The 26,548-nt window shown below is 37.0% G+C and overlaps 1 protein-coding gene across 1 annotated transcript in view; it reads right to left on the bottom strand.

Annotated features, from left to right (window-relative positions):
• The window catches only part of HCRTR2 (hypocretin receptor 2), a 91,771-nt gene extending 66,649 nt beyond the window's left edge, over window positions 1-25,122 (bottom strand). Inside the window, exon 1 of the mRNA XM_090280485.1 lies at window positions 24,897-25,122. Within this exon, the coding sequence (XP_090136611.1) occupies window positions 24,897-25,122 (226 nt within the window). The remainder of the gene's footprint in view (window positions 1-24,896) is intronic.
• Window positions 25,123-26,548: the final 1,426 nt, after the last annotated feature.

Raw genomic sequence — 26,548 nt, 5'->3', positions numbered from 1 at the left:
GCATCTGATAGCTTGGCTATCTCCATTTTGTTTAGTTCTTGTTCTGGGGTTTTGTTCATCCATATTAACTTAGAGAAGAACAATCTCTGAGGAGTGTAAGCTCTGTCAAATAATAAAAGTAGTCAGAGTTCCTCATGTTGCTTCCCCATTTGTTCTTTGTTTATTTGCTTTTTCTTTCACTCATTTTTCTCTTCTTCCTTTTTACTACCTGTATCATGCAGCTTGGTTACTGTTAATCAGTTTTTTGCAGTACAACCATTCAAATATAATAAACATAAACAAATAAAGCTCATGTACCTGGGAAGGGGTGTCTAACTAGTACTAGGGATTCTAACATTATCATCAGGGTTCTCTCCATCTCTCAGTCTGTGTCTCTGCAGCTCTGCAAACTGGTTTAACTTTCCTAGGAGGTATTATTTTCTTCTGAGTGGAAAAGGGGATGATCTTAGACATCTCTAGGTTTAATCATCTCAAGGAGCAAAAAGCAGACAAACTCTAGTGATTTTCATTTGGATCAGATTATTATCCCTTTGCCAGGCACTATGGTTGGGGACAGGAAATAATTGGCCCTTTCTCTGAGTCTAAGGAGCTGGGTGGAAGTGATGGAGGTGGGTGAGGAATGGGTGGTATTGTGATTGATACTTTCTTTCCTCTCCTCATCACATTTACATGGAATGGCAAAGGGACAGTTTCCTAAAGGAAGAGGTAATGCTGATATGTGAAGAAGGGGGGATGTGATTGTAGGGAAGACAAAAAGCAACGGGTATTTATTACAGGTCCCTATGCTATAGTAACATTTAAAATTTTTGAAATTTAGGTATTTGGGGGATATACAAAATTGTGTTCCTTTTTATCTTGTGTACTCTTTCTATGACTGTTTTAGTTATTGAAATTCTCTCTGATCTCAATTTAAGTCATTTGTTCTGGATTTATTTTGAGTTGGTGCCTGGAACACTTTGATACAACACTTCCTCATGAAACTGTTACCTAAATACATTTCAAAAGTTTTAAGCCAGTGTTCAAGTCGTTTTGGTATGCTTTTCCTTTTGTTCTATTATTCTGGATTTGCATGTGTATGTTTATCTGTGTGTGTATTTGATGCCTACCTCCTGAGGTATTTTATATTGTGATGTTTCTGCCTTTTAATAAGTCAATATCCTATTGATTTTTCATTTTATCTTCATTTATATTTTTTGTTCTATTTTGTTACTGGGTATCTTCATTTATTCTTTTTTTCTTTCAGCCCTTTATTCTGAAAGTTAATGACTTTATAATTATCATTTTCATAGTGCTTCGGTGAGAATTTTACTGGAAAACATGACCAGAGGAAACAATGCATCTCTGTCTGTATTATTAGATTTTAAATATTTTATATGAATCATTTCATGTTTGTTTTTTAATCTAATTTTGTCTTTCCATGTGATTATATTTTCATTGAAAGCCATATCTTTTTGTTTTCTAGAAATTCAAGAGTCCAATATCTTTTTTATTGAGAAAGCACCAGATTTAAAAACAAAGAACTATCATTAATACATCATATTTTAATAGTCATACTTCTAGCCCACTCAGTGACAAATAAATATAATTAAATAGCAAACTTATAGAAACTAAACATTATGAAGCTGAACAGAATTTCCCAAAGTATATCTTAAGTTTATTTCTGACTTTTTTCATCAAATTTGTTTTAAAATTAGACTCTAATACTAATATTTTAAGTCCTATAGTGTTGATAGTGAAGTAGAAATAACATAATTTGAGATAAGATACCATCTCAATTTTCTGATTTTAAATTTGAAAATGAGTATCCACATTTAATTATATATTAAATCATTTTCAAATTTCTATAAATGATGTGTTTCCAGATGACATACTTGTTACTTTTTAAAAGAAAATGGGTTATAATATGAAGTACATGTTTAAATGAATTCTACTTCATTTACTATTGTTGTTCAAAAATAAAGCATTATTCTCCTTTAAAGAGAAGTCACATCGTTACTTAACATAAATTAGGGGTGGGAAAAAGTAGGTTTACCATTGTTCATATGCAAAAAGACATGCATGTTACGATTATAATAATATAATAATAAACTGTTTTGCACAGGCACAACTGTAAACCTACTTTTGCCCATCATTGTATATTTTCCTAGTAGAATTTTAAATTAATAAACTTGCAAATGACCGATGTTTTCAATAATATATTTACTCCAAAGCTGCTGAAAATAAGCAAAACCTAAGCCTTTAAGCTAGCAATAGAAACTCCTATACTAAGATTTGTAATATTCTACTGCCCCTATTCCTAATTATAAATTAATAATAGAAATGCAGGAGATATGGTTCTCGTAACTCATCTACCTGTGACCATGGAAAATAAAGGGAATTTAGACAAATGAACAAAAACATTTTAGGCCACTATTTTTAAACCTGTTATGGAAAGAAATTAAACTTTTTCAAGTGTTACCCACTCATGTTCCATTGCTGAGGAGATAACAAATTGAGAACAAGTCTTCAGGCAGCAAGAGAAGAGGAAAAGCCATGCACAAGTCAGAAAGGACATGGTATTAGCATTCATTAATGGCATTAACTCTGTCCTACACTGACTTCTTTCTAAAAACTAAACTTAAAAGAAAGTAATAATAAACAACCAAGCTACTACATTTGATAAGAAATTTGGAGATAATGCTACTTTGATGAAGTCTCACAGGTAAACAGAAGGATAGGATGGGGACAGGGAGAATTCTTCTATAAATTAGGGTTTGCCAGAGAGGTAAATAAACCCTAAGGTTTGATGCTTGGAGTGAAAGGGAAAAAAACATTCTCTAAGACAGACTTTTTTTTTTTTTTCATCATTTTGAAGATACTAAAAGCTGGAGCTGACAAAGATTAGCTTGCTTGTGCCCTGCCTTTGACAGCACTTTATCATCATCTTTTGTTCCTATGGCCATTCACTTCCTTGATGTCCAAGGAGGGCTCCAGGGTTAACATTTTCTCCTCATTCATTAAGCTAATGTTATGCATACAAACTTATATTTTTATACACTATTCATATCTATTTAATAGAAAATACCACACTGTGTTTTTCTTTAATATATTTCATTTCTGCCCTTTCCAGGAGACTTTTAACTCTTTGAAGAACATAGTATCTTCTTTATCTTTGTTCTTGCTGGTGTCAAGGAGAGTGCCTGGCAATAAACAGATGCCCAGTAAATTATTTCATGAATAAGTGAATGAATGAATGAATAAGTGGATGAATGACTGAATGTTCTTTCATTATTTAGATTTCATTTATTCCCATTCAACAGTAGCAGATCAGCCAGGTCAGATTCCTGAAGAACATCAGGATTCAGAGCGCAGAGGCTGACATTTCTCTCAAGAAAATGGCAGTCTATGACCTTCTGAATGAATCAGCCCCTATGACCTTGTATCCTTCTCTGAAACCCTCAGTGGATTTTCTTTACTTTTTTTAACCTCAGCACAGATCTCGTTTTCTTATACTCACACAATGTTAAAAATAGAGCTTTAAACATTTAAGTAGAATGTTGAATAAAAAATGCTCATAAAACTACAACATATATTGTGTTCCTGGTTATAGTCAGAGTATATAAATTAATATATAATACGTAGAGGTTACCCAAATAAGAGGAAGACAATTATATTTAGTAAAGAATTATTTTAACCTGTTTTATCAATCAACAGTTAATCAATACTCTAACTAAAGAAAACGTAATAACTTGGGATCCAGTTGCAGGGCAATTGAAAATTATGGCTCTCTTAATAAAAGTCAAGACAAATCCTAAATATTTTTCTTTAAATGAAAATGGGAACTTTAAATTTGAGTTCCTTAAATTGAATATAAAAAAAATCAAATTACCTATAATTAATGCCACTAACTCCTTAAAATACATGTGAGTATACACAGGTTTTTATGTATGTATACAACACAGTAGTCCCTCTCTATATCGCAGTTCACTTATCACGGCCTCACTGTATCGCGGGATTTTAAAAAATATTATATTTAATTATTTATCATGGATTTTTCAGTATACCATGGGATTATGTAGTGCTGTATATGTATGTTGTTAAAGTTACATAGGTTTAAGAGTGTAGAATGAATGTAAGGTTCCTACTTTGCGGGGGCGGGGGTCTAGAACATAATACAATAAGTGAGGGAATACTGTACATGCAACCTATAGAAAAATTTTAGACTTACATATTCTAAATCTGAATTATTATTGTCTGTAATAAAAATGTCTCATTTCTAACCTACTGTAACCAAATATAGCCCAAGTCTTCTAAACCTTCCACAATATTTTTTATAATACCTACTCTTTAGAAGTAGAATATTTGCAAATTTCAATATATTGAAGAAAAGGGTAGGTAATCATCTTTCTGCAGTGGATTTAGATGGAGCTTGCTAGAGTCTTATGTTTCCTCCTTGTTTACACACAGAAAGATAAGGCTATTTCAGTGAAAAACTGAGTTTTTAAAATCTCAGTGTGGACAGGCCCTTGGAAGAATGCTCTTATTCTTTGTTTTAGCCCATATCCACACAGTATTTCCATATCTTCATTATTATTACCAAAAATCTTCTGATTTTTTAATAATTTTACATAATCCTAGATCTATTCTGTGACTAGCAGCTACTCACATTTATCATTTAATAAATCATAACCACTAGAACTAAAATTAAAGCCAGTATTTCACATGTTTTTGTGTGGTTAAAAACCTTTTTATAGCAACCCTCAGATGTCTTTTATGACATAAATGATTAACTATATTTATAATGCATAGAAATATATGTGTAGATTTTGTTTAATGGCTCAAGGGACACAGTAAAAGGCAGCAAATTTCATTTCTTTCCTGAAACAGTGACTTCATATAGAAAAATCATAAATAAAAAGTAAAAAAACCTTCGCACTACTAATTTTATTTTTCTATTTTTTCTCTAGAATTTTTCTAAACCTTTGCACTACTAATTCTATATGCAATGAATTTTGCTTCTCATGACAGACTTCTGAGATGTCCTTGTTTTCATTAAAGTTGGATAACAAAAAAATATGTACTGACCATTACAATGATAAATCGAGACAACATGCCCACTGCTACCTCTGCTCAAAGTGTTCTGTAACTATTACTTCAAAGTTATCACTGAACTTTTGGGACTCCCACACCTTTACACCCCCTCCTTTTTCTCCTTATCATCTCCTAATAGTTTTTCTGCTGCATCATCTCATTTTTCTGCTTAATTCCTTTTCAAAGTGGGTCTTCAGATCTTCCGTTTTCCGGTAGCTCTTACAGGCACACTTGAATTTGTGTCAAATGTGACATCACCTGGCTTTCCAGTTGGCCTCCAAAAGCAGAAGTCCTCATGTAATAGAAAGCTTACTTCTGCCCTTTTCCTGTGACAGGGGTTCTCATACTCAGTGTGCTGGGGCTTTATTTTAAATGTTGGTTCTAGAGTTACCACTCCCTAAAATCTGACTAAGTCAAGCATGAACCCTGAAATAAAATTTTTACCATGTACCCTAATTTTTTGTGTTTCTTCATGTATGATTCAAGGTGATTCTTTTCCCAATTTAAGGAAACATATCTGAAATGAATTCATACAGGAGAAAGTCAAGAATAAAATAATATTTAAAAATGAGCTTTGTATTCACTATGCAGTTCTTTCTATAGTCTTTCATATTAATGAAGAATATGTAAAAAGATATGGACATAAAAGATGACTGGTTATAAGTCATAGGTTTACTTCCATCTTGCTTGACTTAATACGCTTGATTTTATATTGAAATGCTCACCATACAACTCCCTGAACTATTTCAGAATGTACAGTTCTTTTGATTCTTTCTCCTTCACTACATGAAGCTAAGTCCTCCCCCAGCACCCCATATCTCAGTAAAGGGCACCAGCATTCATTTACTTGTCATGAAAAGTGTTGACTCTTCTCTTTTTCTCACATTCATATGCAACCCATCAGCAAATGCTGTTGGTTCTACTATCAAAATATATTTTAGACTTCCAGCCAAGATGGAGGCCTAGAGAAACATGCTGAGTCTCCCTCCACAACTAAGAAGGAATCCAACTACCTCAAAACTAGAGACAACCAGAAGTTCCAGAAAATCAAGCTGCATGGAAGTCCAACAAACAAAGATATAAAGAAGAAATACTCATCCAGACAGGTAGGAGGGGCGGAGCTGGGGTGGAGAGAATGCAGTGTGGTGGCAGCGGCGGCAGCAGCAGCAGCAGCAGGCCAGCAGAAAGTGCAGTAACACATTTTAAAAAGTCAGAAGGGACACCTGGGGAGCGCTCCCAGCACCAGGCCAGACTGCACAGTTCGTGGTCCCAGTGCTGGGAAAAATAAAGCCTCATTGCTTCTAACTGTGCAAGCCAGTGGGGTTTGGGGCAGAGGAAGAAACTGCCGGTCTCAGCAGAGTCCACTTGTTTAAAGGGCCCCATGGTCCTAGAATGTCTGCAGACCCACCCAGTCTGGGAACGACAGCCAGGGCAACAGCTAGAGAGGTGCTGGTCCCATATGAAAGTGGGAGAAGTACCTGGAAAAGGGGTGAGTCCTGAGCAAGGGGCATTGTTCCCTCTCAGACCCCTCACCCACATACAGTGCCATAATGTGGTGAAATAGGTCGCCCTGTATTGACAAATACCTAAGGTTCCATCCCTTGCAATGTAACAGGTGTGACAGCTCTACCTAAGACACAGAGGCAAAAAAACACAGGAACCTGTCAAGATGAGGAGACAGGGAAGAATGGATCATGGTTCCAGTGGGAGAACTAAGCGATGAAAAAATAGTCAACCTAACAGTTGAGGGTAGAGCCAACCTAAGAGATGCAGAATTCAAAACACTGGTGATAAAGATGCTCACAGGCTTGACAGATATGCTTAAGTATGCAAACACATAAGGGAAGAAGTGAAGGCTATGCTAAATGAAATGAAGGAAAATTCACACAAAACCAACAATGAAGGGAAGGAAACTGGGGTTCAAATCAATGATTTGGAATATAAGGATGAAAAAAAAAAAAGTCAACCAGTACAGAATAAGGAAACAAGAGTTGAAAAAAATGAGGAGAGTCTTAGGAACCTCTGGGACAACTTTAAATGTGCCAACATTCAAACCAAAGGGGTGCCAGAAGAAGAAAAGGAAGAGCAAGAAATTGAAAGCTTATGTGAGAAAACAATGAAGGATAACTCCTCAAATTTGGTAAAGGAAATAGACATACAAGTCCAGGAAGCACAGAGTCCCAATCAAGCTAGACCAAAAGAGGACCACACCATTACACTTCATCATTAAAATGCCAAAGGTTCAAGATAAAGAGAGAATCTTAAAAGCAGCAAGAGAAGAGAGTTACCAACAAAGGGGTGCCTATAAGACTATCAGCTGATTTCTCAAAAGAAACTTTGCAGGCAGGAAGGGACTGGCAAGAAATATTCAAAGTGTTGAAAAGCAAGGACCTATAACCAATATTATTCTATCCAGCAAAGCTATCATTCAGAATGGTAGGGCAGATAGAATGTTTCCCAGACAAGTTCTTCATCACCAAGCTATTATTATATGACATGTCAAAGGGACTTATTTAAGAAAAAGAAGATCAAAATTATGAACATTAAAATGATAACAAACTCACAACTATAAACAACTGAATCTAAAAAAGAAAAACAAAATTCAACTAAGAAAATCAAAATAGGAACAAAATCATAGGTAGGGGGATCAGCTGGGAGGGGGAAGGTAGAGAAATGGGGAAATGGTTCAGGGATTAAGAAGCATAATTAGTTTGTACAAAATAGACAGGGGTAAGTTAAGAATAACATAGGAAAGGGAAAAGTCAAAGAAATTATATGCATGACCCATGGACATGAATTAAGGTGGGTGGGATTGCTAGAGGGGAAGAGGGGGGTACTTGTCAGAGGGAAAGCAAAGGGAAAAAATTGGGACTACTGTAACAACAATCAAAAAATATACTTAAAATATATATCTTAAATATAACCAGTAGAATATAAGTTTCCTTAGGGAAGGAGCTTTGGCTGTTTGGTTTAGCTGTAATGGGCATACAATAGCTATTTTTTAAACCAATGAATTTTAGTGTTGCTAAAAAGGTCTGGCAACTTGATTCATCTATTAACAATTTATATTTTCTTGTATGCTTCTAATTATTCCAGAAGACATTGTCTAACTAATTCTCATAAACTGTAGAGACTGCTTTCTTAGCTACAAAGAAAAAATCTCTGAGTAGCAAACTAAGTGACATATGGGGATGCAAGCCTAATTCCTACTGAACAGCTACACAAATATTCTCCTCTAATAATTATAACTCAACCTGCCTTAGCTATATTCATGTTGACTCCTTTACTCGCAACACTTGATTTTCTTTCTACAGTTCTTGTGCATGTTAAGAAAAGAATAAGTCGTCGGCAGCCGTCCGTCTCGAGAGACGATGGTGTAGCTTCTTAAGAGTCTATCTGCACCGCCGAGAATGGCTGTGCAGTCCGACTCGGGAGTGACACGGTATCTGTCTCCTCCCATGTTGAATCGACATCTTGCGATGACGCTGGAGTGTCCTCTCCAGTGAAGCTGAAGCTACAGAGCCTGGGCAGGGTGATATGGAGGGTCTGCTGTTGCCCATGCAGCAGACCCCCCCTCTCTTCGCAGCTGAAGGGTCCAAGGGAAAGACGGAGTCAATACAGCTTGGCTTCAGGTGCGCCGCAGGAGTTGCCGGTGTTGACTACAACGTCAAACTGCCTTAGGGACTCCGGCTCTGGATTTTCTGTCGGGGTTTACTCCCTTAGCCTTTCCCCTGAAGAGGTATGCCGCAAGGCAGCGGAGGTTTTTTGGAGTCAGAGTTTTCCTTCTCTGATGTGCCCTGACTGGAAGATCGAACCAGCGACACTTAGCTCGCAGGCCGACGCTCAATCCACTGAGCCAAACCAGCCAGGACCAAGAAAAGAATAAACAAGACAATCAATATTCTTTCTTTGGAAAAAAATGTCTATTAATCAGAAGATTACTTTCTGTTCCCATTAATTCCCTACATATCTATCTCCAGAGTGTTATATATATATATATATATATATATATATATATATATATATATATATATATATTTTTTTTTTTTTTTCTGTATTCAATTCCTCTGCTTTGGTTTCACCCTTATAATCACTTTCCTAAAAAATCTCAACAGGCTCCTAACTGTCTTCCCAATACCTGGTCTCTCATAACTTCCACTTCTTACCATTGCTCTAGACTAATTCTCCTTCTGGAGCTCTGATATATCAGAGCTTATTTTCAAGTAACTCCAGGGATTTTAAACTTTTTACATTTAATCTACAATGATATTTGTGTGGCAGGTACTCACAAAATAAAGATGGTCATAAAAGCAACACAAAGCATCAGAGGAGATTACTTGAAGTTTCTGTTACTTTAAATTACCCAGAAAAGTTCATGGAAAACTACGTTTTACTGAAATTCCCTGAATGACATTTTCAATATATTTATATATCTGCAAGTAATCATAAATTTATTCTGGTTACTTCATCAATTTAGGTGTAATTTCTTTTCATCATTTGGAACTTTTCAAATTATATTCACATGCCAACAATACCTCAAATGTTACTTCCTACACAAAGAAGTACTTCCTACCCCAAGTCAGATCTCACATTGAAGTTTCCATGTTCTAATACTTAGCATATGCCTTTTCAATAACCTTCACAGTATAGTCTACATTTTACATGTCAGTCTCTCCCACAAGATTAGAAATTTCTTGTAGGTAAGGACCATGCATCATTCACTTCTGTGTTTTCTTTACAGAAAGTAATAGAACAGATTACGTGTTGCTGAATGAAATAAGGAAAGGAAACTGCTCCAAATTAGATAAGCCCTAGAAAACCTGTGTGTTGGTTCAGGTTGCTTTATATTTTGTGCACCTTTTGCTGCTGCAGTTGAACTGAACCCTTTGCTTCTCTGTGTTGCTTTTACCTCTATTTGAATGATAAAGATATATTTGCATACTTCAAACTAACAATCTGTAGATACTGCATTGTTGTTGACTGTGAGCACCCAGAGAACTCCCATGAACTCCTGTTTATCAGCAGAGAAAATCTATTCCAGGCTTGACTTTTGCTGTGCTCCTCTTCCCCTCTCTGTGGCCAGGTACCTCCACTGAGTTACAGATCACTGTGGCAGTGGTGATTAGTCACTGCGTCTCCAGACCCATCCAGTTGAGTTTACAAAAAAAAAAAAAAAAAAAAAAAAAAAAGCACATGAAAGTGTGTGTTTTCCTTAAATTACACATATTCTATTTTTCAATTTGCTATGCACGCTAGCATAGCTGCATTGTTCCAGGAGGAATGGAAATGAAGAACAAACCACTGTATTTACTTAGTATTCAGAAATAGGGAAGCAAAGTGATAACACAGAAAGCTATTTGAACAACTAACACAACACCATACACCAGAATAAATTCAAAATAGATAAAACTTTTAAACATAAGCTGTGACACCATAAAAGTACTAGAGGAAAACATAGGCAGTAAAATTTTGGATATCCCATGCAGCAATATTTTCACCGATATATTGTCTAGTGCAAGGAAAATAAAGGAAAAAAGTAAACAAATGGGACCGCATCAAATTAATCAGCCTCTGCACAGCTAAAGAAAACATCATCAAAATTAAAAGGGCACCAACAGTATGGGAAAACATATTTGCCATTACACTTCAAACAAGGGTTTGATCTCCAAACTATATAAAGAACTTATACAATTTAAGACCAGGAAGACAAACAATTCAATTAAAAAATGGACAAAGGACCTGAATAGACACTTCTCCAGGGAGGACATACAGAGGGCCCTTAGGCATATGAAAGAATGCTCAACAGCATTAGCCATCACAGAGATGCAAATAAAAACCACAATGAGATACCACCTCACATCAATCAGAATGGCCAGCATTAACAGATCAACAAAAAACAAGTGTTGGTGAGGATGTGGAGAAAAGGGAACCCTGGTGCACTGTTTGTGGGAATGCAGACTGGTGCAGCCACTGTGGAAAGCAGTATGGAGTTTCCTCAGAACTCTAAAAATGGAACTGCCTTTTAATCTACTGATTCTGTTGCTGGGATTATACACTAAGAACCCTGAAACATCTATTTAAAAGAACCTATGCACCTCTATGTTCATAGGAGCATTATTTACAATAGCTAAGTCCTGGAGACAGTCTAAGTGCCCATCAGTAAATGAGTGGATCAAAAAATTGTGGTACATTTACACAATGGGATATTACTCAGCAGAAAAAAAGAATGAACTCCTACCTTTCACCACAGCATGGATAAAACTGGAGAGTATTATGCTAAGTGAAATGAGACAGGTGGCAAAAGACAGATATCATATGATCTCACATATAAGAGGAACTTAATGAGTAAAACAAAGAAACTAGCAAAATAGAACCAGAGGCATAGAAACAAGGAACAGACTGACAGCTACCAGAGGGGTGAGGGGAGGGTGATAAGGGGAGAAAGAAGGGGAAGGGTCTAGTCAAGGAACAGGTATAAATGACCCATGGACATGGACAACAGGGTGGGGACTGACTGAGGGAGCAGGGGGTGGGTGGGGTAGGGAAGAGCAACAGGGGAAAATTGGGACAACTGTAATTTAAAAAATATCTCTAATATTAAATGTCACTCACTACCTAGGAAAAAGAGCAACTAATAGCCCAATCACACAGGTTGTTGTAGGATTAACTAAAATGCTGAAGAGTTATGTAATTAGGGCAATATATCAGCTCCAAAAAGCCTAACATGCAAATTCTATTGTAATTTACTTAATTCTCAATAATGAGAAATATTGATAAAATTGGCTTAATTAGTCAAGGGTCTGCTAGCAATGCCTCCCTTCTCTGGCAAGACATCACTTGAAATTTTAAAAACTTATAATTTGATGGATATTTTGGGAAATTAAGGTCCAGAGTTAGTCAAAAAAGTTTATTTTTTCCTTATTCCTCATTAAAGTGTCTAGCACTATTTAGCTATTATCAACACTGCTCTTGTGCTCCATCTGAAAGTACGGTTTTTTTTTCAATTGTTTGTACCATCTAGTGTACTTATGACCAGAATTGGCACGTCACTGGCCGTGGGCAGAAAGAGAAAGGATTCCTAACGCTGAAGCTCTGTGAGCATTTCTGAAACATCCAGGGCTCATGTGTGGGTCTGTTTGGCCCTTTTTGTTGCAGAAAGTGTGGGATCCCGGTAACATTCTTTCTCAGCTCTCTTACTGCATGTGGGACACAAATGGTCAAATGTTTCTGTAGACTTTTATAAAAATATAAAAGAAAACAACATAGAATTACTTTGAATCAAAGAGCAAAGAGGGCTTAAGTAAGAATTTTGTACATTACATGTTCTCCTCAGTTATTGTAGAAATATGTCATGCTATTTTCCCCTGGCTGGTTTGGCTCAGTGGATTGAGCGTTGGTCTGCGAGCTAAGTGTCACTGGTTCGATCTTCCAGTCAGGGCACATCAGAGAAGGAAAACTCTGACTCAAAAAAACCTCCGCTGCCTTGCGGCATACCTCTTCAGGGGAAAGGCTAAGGGAGTAAACCCCGCAGAAAATCCGGAGCCGGAGTCCCTAAGGCGGTTTGACGTTGTAGTCAACACCGGCAACTCCTGCGGCGCACCTGAAGCCAAGCTGTATCGACTCCGTCTTTCCCTTGGATCCTTCAGCTGCGAAGAGAGGGGGGGTCTGCTGCATGGGCAACAGCAGACCCTCCATATCACCCTGCCCAGGCTCTGTAGCTTCAGCTTCACTGGAGAGGACACTCCAGCGTCATCGCAAGATGTCGATTCAACACGGGAGGAGACAGATACCGTGTCACTCCCGAGTCGGACTGCACAACCATTCTCGGTGGTGCAGATAGACTCTTAAGAAGCTACACCATCGTCTCTCGAGACGGACGGCTGCCGACGATGTCATGCTATTTGGAAGGACCTTAGTGTAACTTCCTTGAGGGGAAAAACAACAAATGAACAAAACCAAGCCCTGACACAGCTCAGTTTGAAAGTCCCACTTGTTTTTCATGACAAGAGACAAATTCATTTCTTGGTAATGTCAAGGGAATCTCAGTGCTGGGGAGAGATTTGCAAATGGTCCCCTGAAACGTTACTTTAATGATTATACAATATTCTTTTTAACTTGTGTTTTCCTTAAGATATTGACCAAAATTACCACAAACACACTTCAAATGATTGAGGTTTTATTTTAAAATGTACATCAAAGAAATTCAAAGCCTGCAATGCCTATTTTTTAATGTATTCGTAACTAAAGAATTTCTCCTGGTGGAAGTCTAATACTTAATTTAGTTCCTAAAAAGTGCTGCATACTTAGCACTGTTCTACACACTGGGGATGCACCTGCAAAAAAGAAAATTAAAAAATCTATCCTCATGTAACTTACACAATACTCAAGGGAGATACAGAAAAATTAACAAACAAACCAAAAGTATAATTTCAATAGTAATACATTCTATGACAAAAATAAAATGGAATGGTAGCATGGTACATGATGTGGGTGATAACTCAGACTGGGAATTCATAAAGACCTTGTCTAAAGATGTGACAGGGGACCCAAGAAGGAGCCAGCCATGGGAGGGTCAGAGGGGATAGAAACTGTGAAGGCTCTAAAGCAGGAATATATTAAGTGTGTTCAAGAGAATGAACTTATGTCACAATGATCAATGAGATCAAGAGATGCTCCTTCTTACGGAAATGTTAATTCAAGGACATATACATCTCTAGTGTATTTACCTTTTCTTTTTTTTTTTTGCTTCAGAATAGCTAGTTCTTTTACTCAGAGAATAGTTGAAAGTTGAAAATATCTCTTAACTTTGGGAAAGTCAAGGTCTCATACCCAGTTTTGCCATTTTTAATGTTCAGAAGGTAGCTTCTTACTCTTGCCTGAAAAAACTAAGGTGGCCCTTACTGGTGTGGCTCAGTTGGTTATGCCATTCTGCAAAGCAAAAGGTCATCAGTTTTATCTCCAGTCAAGGCACATGCCTGGGTTGCAGGTTCTATCCCCAGTTGGGGAAATCCTCCCAATATATCTGTGTGTGTGCATGTGTGTGCATATGCAAATGTTTTTATTCATGAGTTTTTAAGTTCTTAAAATCTTACTCTCCCCTTTCCCTGGAGAAGTTTGACTGCCTTCCAGTGATTAGTTGCAAAGTTCATTATGCTTGGGAAAAATAAAACATACAAATCTATAAACTTGGGTTACTGACTTTCAGGAATCTATGAGTCACCATCACCATCTCTGATGACTTTAAACAACAAGGTCTTTCTAGGCTTCCTGTGTCTGAAATGTAAATCAAGGCCAAGTATGTAAATGTGCCAATAATTATGAAGTTCTTTCCTGCACTAGCTAGTGGGATTTGTTAATGTATTTTTTAAAGTTTTCTAAAATTGAGGAATTTTTTATATTAAGTATTCTAATTAGAGAGATTAACTTTTAAGCTAATTTCATTATGCATAATGAAAAGTTGAGTCAGTTTCACCCAGTGACAAATGGTTTCATAAGCTCTTAACCATACCTTTGTACTTCCATCCAGAAATATTAGCACAATTTGTACATTTTAAGAAAGGCAAATTGGCTTCAGAATGGTATGTATGGGTAATATAGTTCTCTACCAAAGTGGATGACTTATCAAATTCATTTTGAACTGATGAAATGAATTATTATAGACAGTGCCTTTTGACCTCATTTTTAGCAAAGTAGTAATAAAATCAAGGCCCCACATGGTTATAAAAGATGTCCTTTATAAATTTGTTTTAAGAGTCACTCAACAGGAATAAAGCCTCCCTGAAAATCTAGAAAAGGATATTATGATTTGTAGTCACCACTGTATTCCCATTGTGAACTAGGAATAGTGAATAAAGGCTTTAAAAAATATTTATTTATTTACTTATTTCCTGTTTTAAAACTTCCTATATATATTTATTTTAATCTTTAAAAATAAGTTTATTGGGCTTAACATTCATTTATAACTATATAAATTTCAGGTGTAGAGTTTTATAATACAGCATCTTGGTACTCCACTGTGTAAAAGTTTTTTAAACTAACCACAGTTTAAACATTTTGAGATGTTACTAAGGCAACTTGTAGAGAAATATTTCCTATAATTCTCTCAGGGCTCACCTGGGGTCAATGTGATATCTTCACTGATTATTTGAATGATAAAAATGACATTTAGAATAAATTTTATACAAGCATCTTTAGAAACTTACAAGTAAGTTGGAGTAAAAATTGGGGATTTCATTTGAAAATATTAAAAATTTTGCCCTGACTGTTGTGGCTCAGTGGGTTGGGCATCATCCTTCAAATTGAAAGGTTGTAGGTTTGATTCCCAGTCAGGGCACATGCCTGGGTTGATGGGGTCAGGTCTCTGGTTGGGGGCCTGCAAGAGGCAACCAATCAATTGATGTTTCTCTCACACATTGATGTTTCTCTCCCTTTCTTTCTCTCTCTCTTCCCCTTTCTCTAAAAATAAGTACATAAAAACTTTAAAAAATGAAAGAAAATATAACAAAAATTTCATTACATCTGAAATTTTTCATCTTTTTGGTCTAAGTGTGAGGCCAAAATAATAGGTGGCTAGGAGTATAGCAACTTTTTGAAAACTTCCAAATAAGTTATTACAAAAATGATTTTAGTGAAAACTGTATAGAATATTGGAAAATATTAATAAAGCCATGACATGTAAGATTCTTAAATATATCTTTCAGGAAAAAATAATTTAAACAGAAATTTCTTCTCAAATTTAAATATTCTGTAAAAACGAACATAGCAACATGTTTTCCTATATTTTAGTTTTTTTTCCTTTTCCCTTCCTTTATTTTTCTCATTTCCTCACTTTCTTTTCTCCTTTCCTTTCTTAGACAGCATGTAGAAAACAACATAGAAGTAATTATTTAGAGAATTTTGATTTTTTATTATCAATTATTTTTTATTGAAGCGGGCTTAATTTAATGAGCCCCAACATCAGCATAAAACTTTCACAAATCTTTCTCCTTTTGGATTCTCTTTACATTAACCCCAAAATGTTCTCATGAAAAATTCAGACCAGTGGCAGCACTCTCCTTTAAACCTTCTAAGACTCCCTTTAAATTACAATGTCAAAGCCAGCCAAGATCTTCAGTATGGTACACAAGGCCTTCCACAACCCAACCCTCACTTAATGCTCCAGTCTCATCTCTGGACTCTCCTCATCCTCAGTTACACTTGAATTATCCAATTGCTCAACTTTCTCTTCATAGCCCATGCTATTTCATGCATCTTTGATTTTTCTCATGTTGTTTCCTCTGGTTAGAACATCCTTACCCAATTTTCTTTACCTCCATAACTTGAATTTATGTGTTAAAATTCAGCGTATTGTCATCCCCTCCTGGATCTTTCTCTAATCCCCCAATTGAAATGCAATACTCTTCTTATATACTTCCATGACATTTTATAACCATCTGTCAGAACACTTGCCACCTTACATTGAAAAATATCTATTAATATATTAGTTTCTCCAACTGGAGTGTAGCTTCTTGGTTTCTGTTATCTTTTACCCTAGAGTCTTAGCACAGTAATCAACTTAGCAAAGTTTCCCAATATTATAAGTTACTGTCATTGGCAGAGATCCAAAGTGTGAAGTGGTTTCAGCTATCAGTTTATTTTAGCCTTATGCCACTATGTACATAATTCCTAAATTTCCTTGTTCTGAGTCTACGCAAGTTAAAAATACTTTTAACTATTGTATGGTTTCTATAACAGAGACAGGGTTTCTTTACATTTTTCAGCCCCACTTGCAGTTAGGGTGATACAATGTGTTTGGTTTGGGTCAGATGATTATGGGTACAATTGACATGTGCAGCTTTTGGGTAAAGGTAGTTAAGAGCCAGTATATTTTTATCCAGTTCACACTTCCACTACCATGAAAATTTAAGAGACTGTATAACAACTTATCCCCAAATTAAAAAAAAAAAAACTTAAAACAACAAACATATTATCTAACAGCTTCTAAAGGGTCAGGAATCAGAGAAATTTAAGTAGGTTTTTCTGTCTCAGAGTATGTTATTAAGTTTCAGTTAAGAGTGCTATTGCAGGCATCTCAAGACTCAATCTGGCTGAAAGATTTGCTTTCAAGATGATACATGCGGTGGTTAGAAGGCCATATTTCCTCTATGGCTATTGGATGGATATTTCAATGTCTTATCATAGGGGCCACTCATAACAAGGCATCTTACTTTCTTCACAACAAGAAATCCAAGAGCAAGAGAGAGAAAGAGAGAGAGTGGGAACTCAAGGCAGAAGCTATAATCTTTTATCATGTAATCTTGAAAGTGACATACTACCACTTATGCTGTATGTTTTTAGTCACCCAACCCAATCCTGTGAAAAGGGGACTACACAAGGGTGTGAAGACCAGAAAATGTAGCCATAATGGAGTCTGGTCATCACAGAAGCCACCTATTAAGGTGGCATATAAACATGGAGGACACCTGGACCATAATTGAGTGGATAAAATAGACTTGCCAACCCACATTAGCTATTAAATAAGAAAGAAGTAAACTTTTGTGGTGCTAAGCCATTAAGAATTTCGGGTTTATTTGCTAGACTGGCATAGCCTAGCTATTCAGACCAATAAAGCTCGCATAAAGTTATGTCTACAGAAAGAGGTTGTGATGATTGAAAGGACTTCAAGTATTCTAGGACTTGTGAGAGTAACTTCTTATTTTAAATTAAAACACCAGAACTCTTATTTTCTTTTTTGCCAAGTTTGTGAGTTTGGTAAATGTACATATGAACACATACTGTTGCAAAAACCAGGTATCAAAGATATCACAGCTGAAGGCCAGACAAACGTAGTTAGCATCCCTTATCCTGGCCTCTTCTAATACAGGAAACTGGCAAACTTCTCCCAAGCTGACACACAGTCCCTTGGTATTTCCGTCTACTTAAACTTTTCTTTTAAGGTGATTTTAAATCACTTCAAGTACTTGAATTCCTTTTTTCACTAAATAAAACCTACCTGTTAAGATTGTTGTGAAGAATAAATAAGATAATGACTTTTGAAGAGTGAAATACTATATAAATATTAAATATTGTTCATTTGTATTTGATATTGAAAGCAAATTACTGGAAATGAATCAGTTAATAATCCCAAAATATTTTTAAAGAATAAAGTGCATATTTATTTTGAATAGTTTGTTTTTGGTTTGTGAGAAAATATAATCTATTTTAAATATACATATAAAGTTCATTTACTTGGTTAAGAGATCATCTCTCTTTGAGAACAAAGGTGAAATGAGCAAATTCAATCCTATGAGCCATCTATTAAAATATTGGTTATATATGTTGCATATTTCATCTAATAGCATCTCATAATGTCCTGTTGTCAGTGTCTAATGGTCATTCATATATGGTGTGATGGGTAATGCATCTCTGGACATATGTAACACCCTTATGCTCTAGGAACAGTATTGTGTGATATAAAGAGTAACCTATTGAGACAAATCAAAAGAAACTTGTGATTTTTAAAAAGTAAACACTACTTAGGTCATAGCAAGAAAAAATAAAATGCATGTATTGGCTCAAAAACATAAAAAAGTAGAAAGTAGGCTGACAGCTGTCAGGGGATTTGGGTGGGGGTTTGGAGGGAATTAGCAAAAAAGAAAAAAGAGAAAAACTTCATGGACACAATCAACAGTGAGGTGATTTCAGGGGGTTGGGGTGGGGGAAGTGGAGGAGGTTATGGGGGCATATATGGTAATGCACAGAGTTGACCTGGGAGAGTAAAGACACAATACAGTGTACAGATTTATGTGTTGCAGAACTGTGCACCTGAAACCTGTCTGACTTTTGTTAACCAGTGTCATCCCAATCAATTCGATTAAAAATAAAAAAATAAATAGAAGGAAAAAAAGATTACTAGATCATGTGAGATATTGAATATTAGACCCTCAGTCTTAAATCATGTCTGAGCTTAGCACCTTCAATAACAGAGTAATCCTGGACCACAGTTATCTAACATGTATCCTATAATGAGTCACCCCCCTGAGCAGGCGAAATCATTTTTGGCAGCACCTATTTTACCTTGAAATTTTCTCTTGTGAAGTAACTCGAGCCAGATGAGCTCACAGCTCTAGTCTGTCAGAGAACTGGCATGGCAACATGCCAGAACAACTCTAAATTGTCTAGAGGGCATACCTAAGTATCATTTCCACTTTCCCTTCTGTGTTCCTTAATCAGAATTAGAAGCAAAGGAGGAAGACAGGATAAAGTAATGGAACACAAATAGACCATGGAACCCAATAAATTTATATTTGAAACCTAGTGCTGCTACTTACTGTATGACTAAACTTTGGAACAAGTTAAAATGGCTTTTGAATTTCACTTTTCTTGTCTGTAAAACAAAGCTGTTAATTTCCTCCATTAAAGCTTGTTATGAGGCATCAATGAAATAGTTATATTCCTTGTGGGGCCTGGCACATAGTACTCAATAAAATTCTTCATTTTCCTTTGTGGTGAGAAAAGGAACTCGAGATGAGTACCCTCCACTTCACCCGTCTCATGACATTGACTGAAGCTTACCAGTGAGCCACTACTTAATGGAGTCAGCATCACTAATGGTGTGGGATATGTCAGAACGCTTGCTGCAAGAAGCAAGATGGAAAGATCTTCTTTTACCAGTGAAATAACTCCAGTGGTGGATACTCCTGAAATTTGAGGAGCTGAGTGAGAATTCAGGGACTTTGGAATGCTAATATAGTTGCAGTACCTGAAGATTTGAAATATAATCTAAGCTTTTAAATAATTAAAATCACATAAATATATAAATTGCATATGTATGCCCTAATAAAATTTTAAAAAATTAAAATTATAATATTGCATTTGTATTTGAGTGTCAGATTTGGCCTTTTTTGAAAATTGGTAATATTTTTATTATCACACATTATTCATATTTTTTCAAATATAGAAAGAATTCATTATATTCAAATTATCAGTACACATGTTATCTCATTAGTGGCTATTCACACTAATTGTTGCTATTATATTTAAGAAAGACATTTAAAAATTATCACTGGTTTTGTTAAACTCAAAAACATGATTTATTTTACCCAGTAAAACTAAGTGGTTAAGATTTTAGTAAAAATGTGGAGACACCACTTTAATTCTTATTCTGATAAGCATGTTTTGCAATCTATGTTTAAAAACACACATTTAAAATTTAATAAGCATATTAATATTACCATTTACAGTCACTATTCATGACTTTTACAGAGTCCTGACAGAGATGAGTAATATTTTATCTCTATCCTCTTTCTGCTTCCTGTATAGGAAAGGGTGGATTTGCCCACACCCACAGAGCTGAATTGGGCATTAGGAGAACCATCCAAGAAATGTTTCTTAGGCTGAGTAGTAGTGAGAACTTGTAACTCTGCCATTTCCAAAATCTGAGACATAAGATTAGCTCTGTAAGAAGACACCCTATTACAGATATTCTTCCTAACCCACCCACCCAACTTAGCTTAACTGTTATTGGTAAAGTTAACGGGCAGTGTGCTTTAACTGGGTTAAACCAAAATTATTGCTAGTCTGTGTGTCTGTGTGTATGTGGATGTTATTTAAAACATTAACAGTGATAGACTAACCAAACAACAATTCAAAAACTCTGTGCATGAAATGCAGTGCAGGCACATTGAAACTGTATGTGTGAGAGGAAAAGTTACCATGATAGGAATGACTTTCACAGAGAGGTGGGAAGGCAATGTTAAGTAGTCAGTACAAAAGCACTAAGCACCTGTTAGGGGGTGGGTGGATGTAGCTGGTACGGAAAAGGAGAGTAACGTGTGCCAACTCCATTTTACTAATAGCTGTTAGAAAAATAGTCAATTAAGAAAAAGCAAGATTGATTTTACTAATACCTTTTAGTAAAGCACTTAATTCAGAAACAGGCTAGAGCAGAGGCCACAAAGAGCCACAGAACTACAGACTGGACTTAGAGGCAGAAAGTGGTTGCAAACCACACTGGGAAGAGGTGTAAACAGTGGGAATGAAGTCATAAAAGTTGGCATTTAGTGTTTATTATGCATTGAGAAAAAATATATACACACATATGGTATACATGCATACATACATACAGAAAAGCAAGACATATACATGTGTGTATACTCCTCTATATATCTACATGTAGGATATCTATATATTACATCCTCACCAGATTTCTACAAGGCAGGCATTATCAGCCTTGATTTTCATTTGGAAAAATCAGATTTGTAGAGGTTAATAAGTTTTTAATGGTCACATAAGAAGCAAAAAGAATAGCTAGACTCATGTCATTTGTCAAATATTATCCTCATTTTTCATATGGAAACAACAGAAGAAAAAGAAGTATTCCAGGTAAAAACATATCTTTAAATGCATAAATAAGAGAAGCAGAGAATTGCTCATGTCCTCCAAATGTTTCATGTTTGAACTGACTAGAAACCATCTCTCCATCCTTTTTCAACTCAAAAAATAAAAATAAATAAAAAATGGGAATTGCATTTAGTATTTTCCTTTAAGTTTCCCAAAGAGCTTTCTTTCCCCCAAATACATCAATTTTAAAAACATAATATTGCTCAAAATATACTGGTTAAATAATTGGCTATAATACAAAATACAAATATAATACAAAATATACTTAAAAACAGGTTCTGGTGGGGCATTATTTTAAAGATAGAGGAAAAATACTGCTTCCAAAAAGAACCCTGTTCCACTCTCTTTCCTATGACTTAAATTCTATAATTAAACATTTATGTGCCTTTTATTAGAATGTATACACTAATGAAATTCCATGTAGAATAATATTTGCCTTATTTTTAATTACTTTTTTCACATTTTTTCCCCAGGAAACTTCTCTCTATGTCTGGAAAAATGTATCTGACAGTGGAGAGGGCATATAATGAGAGAGATGAACTGCTGGGTAAAGAAAATAAGATGGGGATGATCAACACTTTGTCATCCTGCTATATGACTTTACAAAAGGATATTGTGGGGGAAATGACTTCTAACCGGTACATTAAATTTGTAAGTTCAACAAGATTGAGATTTTCCAAGTAGTCAGTTACGTGCAACTGCAAATGGTGAATGGACCCAAAGGGTCAGTGATTACATATGCAACCTACACTCTGTGGCATTTCACCTTCCAACCTAATGTTGCCTCTTTATCTTGCAAAATAATGTGATTTCTTGTCCTGTCACTCTGCATAGAATTATTTATACCAAAGGGGAAAAAAAATCAATTCTCAATCTAATTCATTTTGCAAATTTGACAGTGACATCAAAGAGCAGGAAGTTGTCTGTGAGTGATGACACTGCTCATTTGTTTAAATGTCAAACTTAACCTCATCAACTTTCAGGGAATATGTCAGTAAAGAATAGGTTTCATTCATCCGGAGAGGATATCAGTGTCATCCAGTGTTGAAGAAAATAGCTGTCAGTATCTTGAGAGCAGAATGCTTTGAGTAAATATTTCTTTTTAAGCTGAATGCAATTGGCCATTTCAGCACTTGGTGCTATGGACAGTGCTCTCTTCCTTTACTTAAGTCCTTTTACTGTAGAGGTGTTTCCTCCTTGAGATTAAAACACTCCCCAGCATAGCAAGCATGTACTCCTAAACTACTCAATTATGATATAATATTATGCCTCACAGGTCTGTGCAAAGCAATAATGAAATAATAGCAAAGAGGAACAAATTTTGTCACAGAGATTAAGCCTGAAATAAAATTAGAGAAGGGAAATAACTATGATTTGTAGCTATTCCTGCAAAACATGTCAAAAGTTTACTTCAATGCAATAACATCTCTCTACGGCTATGTTTTTGCTGGAGAGAATGACAGAGTCATTAACTTCTTGTGATAATATGTTAGCAGTGAACATAGGCACAAAAGAGAACAGGAAGTACATTTAATAGGCTTGTAGACCATCAGGAGTAAGGAATTCATTCTATATTCTTTCTAGCTAAGAGTGGAATTTCAATGAAGAATACTGGATCTGAGGTCATATGAAATGGAACTGAATCTGAATCATGTTCCTTAATAAGTCCTTTCATTTCTCTAAGCCCAGCTTCTTCTTCTGTCGTATGTAGGTTACTTTGAGGTTTAAGTGAATGAGCGTATATAAAGAGGTCTGTCACACATTAGGTACACAACAGATTTTCAATTTGAATTATTTGTTTATCATTGTGTCGGCATAGTGCAGTGAAATGTTGCTATGCTAGTAGCCATGTGTTGTGTCTTTATAGTTGCAACCATAAGAACACATGACAAGAAGAAAACAAGAAAGGTATTATATTAACAGCTGTATCCTTATAACAAAGGGCATTGACCATATGTATTTCCACCTTCATTCATCTTATTTACATCCCCAAAAGATTCTCCCATGTATACCTTTAAATACCTAAGAAAAATAGTCGAAAATCATACAGGAAAAGCAAAACTAAAGTTCTTAGAGGAGTCTTATTTCTCTTATCAAACACTAGTCTATCAACTTTCTCCAGAACACCTCTCCATCACATCACTACCAACTACTCTACCTGCTGAACTGGAGAGAGACTACCGCCAGTGACTCCTGACCGGACTGACATAGTCGGGGAGAGAAGGTACAAATGAGGTTAGTGCTGAAAGCCTGATAAGTTCCTTATTATCCTCCGTGGCAGCTACAAATTCTCTGCTTTGGACTTTTCAGCCTATCTCACCTTACTCCTCTTCTTCCCTTTTTATAACTGAAAATCAAGAGCATCTTCTCCTAGCTTCCCCCATCCCCTTCTGTTATTTTCAACAGAGATTCCCTCCACACTGCCCTCTGCATATGAAACGCCTCGCATTCTCCATTCATCAAGGTACCTGCTCCTTTCATTCACAATCATGCTAAGTCGTCCTGCCCCTCTCAATGCTTTTTCTTTAAGTGGATTCCCCAGCTGCCCTAGTAAACTCAGCCACCACAGCCACCACATCGCTGTTACACTTAGCCCCAGTCCTCAGAAATTGTGCAGAGGTGGGTAGAGGGGAGGTTTGCATGTCAGCCTAGACAGAGACCAATAGAGCCTAGCATCAAGCTTGGTCTCCTCTTTGGGGAAAAGAAAATCAGTTACAGATCTTTCCCAAGGGGGGCAACAAACATGCTCTGGGGCCACAAATGTTGGTCGAGTGAATGAATGAATGCTGAATGAATGGGTGAATGATTGCGATCTCTTTGCACTTTTCTCAGATGCCCCTCCTTCTTGCTTGCGCCCAGTATGGTCCCTGTGTAAGTCAGCTTCAGTACGTGAATGAACCTCCTTGCTTTCCCTCTCTCCACTCGCTGCCCGTTTATTACCACCTCTAGCCAGAGCCTAAACCTCCACGCCAAAGGGCACGCGTCCTCGCCCACAAATCCTTTGTGACTCCAAAAGCCTAAGCAAGCTCTCTCCTTAGGGGCACAGCTTTGCATTCTGCCAGCTTCACCTCTCCCCAAATCCCCAAACACCCAACCGAGTTGCACAAAAGGATGACTAATTTCCCCACGCTCAAAATCCACCTGGAGATCCCCGTCGCTGCCCTTCTGCTGGGACTTGTAACCCTGGTGCTCGCATAAGAAACGCGGTTCCCCGCTTCTCCCTGCAGAAAAAAAGGAATCACCATTCCAGGGCTTGGTCCTTGTTCCCCAAATCAGAAAACTTTTTTTTTTTTTTTTTTTTTTTTTTTTTTAATAGAAAACCCCACCCCGAGAGCAGCGACCTCTTTGTTTGCATCCCAGGGGGAGGGAGGGGTCTCAGAGCCTTTGCAGCGTGGGTCGAAGGGGACGTGACAGCCCTCTGGAGGGCTGCTGGGGACAAGACTCACCCAGGACATTCCCAATAAGAGCCACCACGAACACGATGATGTACCCGGCGATCAGGACCCACTCATAATCTTTCGGGTGTAGGTATTCCCTCCACAGGTACTGCAGGAATTCCTCGTCTTCATCATAGCCGGTGGGGTTCAAAAAGGGCTCTTGAGTTTCATTTAGCTCCGAAGCAGATGACCAGTTGCGACAAGGGGGTGAGTCCTCCAATTTGGTGCCGGACATCACGGACTCGAGTCCGGTTCGGTTCAGTGCTGCAAGCTGCTCTTCCCCTTCCCCATGAGCGCTGGTGAGTCGCGGTGGGAAAGGCTGCGCGGAGAAGCAAGAAGGGGTTCCAGAGCAGAAAATGACGTGAAAAGTTACCGAGCCAATGCCTCCGGAGTCCTGTGCCGGGCAACTTCTGCGGCGCCTTTGCTGTGTTTGCAAACGATTTTGCACCCGGGGAGGGACCGGCCCCGGCCCCGGAGCCTGCAGCAATGACACCAGGAAGAGACGCTACCTCGGCCTGGGCTCAAGCTCAATTAGTCCTCATTCCAGCACTGAGTCTGCAGCCCACAGCCTCCTCCCGCGCCGACGGAGAGCTGAAGTGGGAGGGAAAAAAGTAATGAAAATTATTTTAACCTGTTTCTCTGTGGGTTCAATCTCCCTCTTTTCTACTTTTTTCTTCTCCATTTCTCACGTGAGGATGGTATAAACCATACAGGTGTAGGTCTGTGGATACAGCGAGCATGCCAACGCATGATTAGCACAGGGTTTATTGATGCATTTCTCTGCTTCATGTAAATATAAAGGTAATGAGGAGGAGCCACTGTGTTCCTCTAGCAGGATTATGCAGAAGTCATTTCAGGCAAGTATTTTAACATTTGTTTGACTTGGCCAGTTTAGCACTTGCTGAATAATCTTCAAGGCATCTCTTCTTCTTCCAGGCTGGGGAATGAGACCCTATTTAAGATATGTTTAGTTGAAATACAGCAGCAAATCCTTAAATTAGGACACTAAGAGTCATAAATGTGCTCCTAGTTAATGTTGTCAAGCAAAGGAGACATACCAGATAGCTTGAAACTGATTCTCAGCAGGATGGAGTGGTATAAACAGTAGTGCTCTCTTTCTGGCAAATACCACACCCCACTTGTCTTTCTTCTTTGACTCAGGACTGATATCACCTGTCATTCTCTCAACTGACTTGGTCTCTAAGAAAAGTCTTTACGGATTTGTTTGAGTTTGAGCTTAGGATCCTTTCATTCTCAATGAGCATGATTGGAATATTGCATTTGATTGAGCCTGGACTTGGGAAGGACCTTGGAATGATCTAGGCTAAATCTTAGCTAAATATTAGAAGCCTCTTGATAACATTGCTGATGTGTCCCTACCCAATTTGGATGTGACCCCCAAAATTTATTACCTTCACCTTTATAGGACTGCTGTAAAGTTTAGAAAACTGTTCCTTACATTGAAACGAGGTCTAAAACCAACATTTGGCTTTCTGTCTTTTACCCCCAGTTCCTAGATTGCACCTTGGTGCTACATGGAATAAATCCTCCATAAAACAATTCTTCAGATATTCAAAATAAGCATCACAGTCACCTCCCCTCCCTGCACTTTTTGCATTCACTTTTTCTCCAATTATTTCTATTGTTTTTCAAATCACACT

This window comes from Furipterus horrens, unplaced genomic scaffold (genome assembly GCF_987537825.1).
Source record: "Furipterus horrens unplaced genomic scaffold, mFurHor1.1.pri manual_scaffold_6, whole genome shotgun sequence".
In the NCBI taxonomy this organism is placed as follows: Eukaryota; Metazoa; Chordata; class Mammalia; order Chiroptera; family Furipteridae; genus Furipterus; species Furipterus horrens.
Note: the sequence above shows the minus strand (reverse complement) of the source record. Positions and strands in the feature narration are given on the sequence as shown.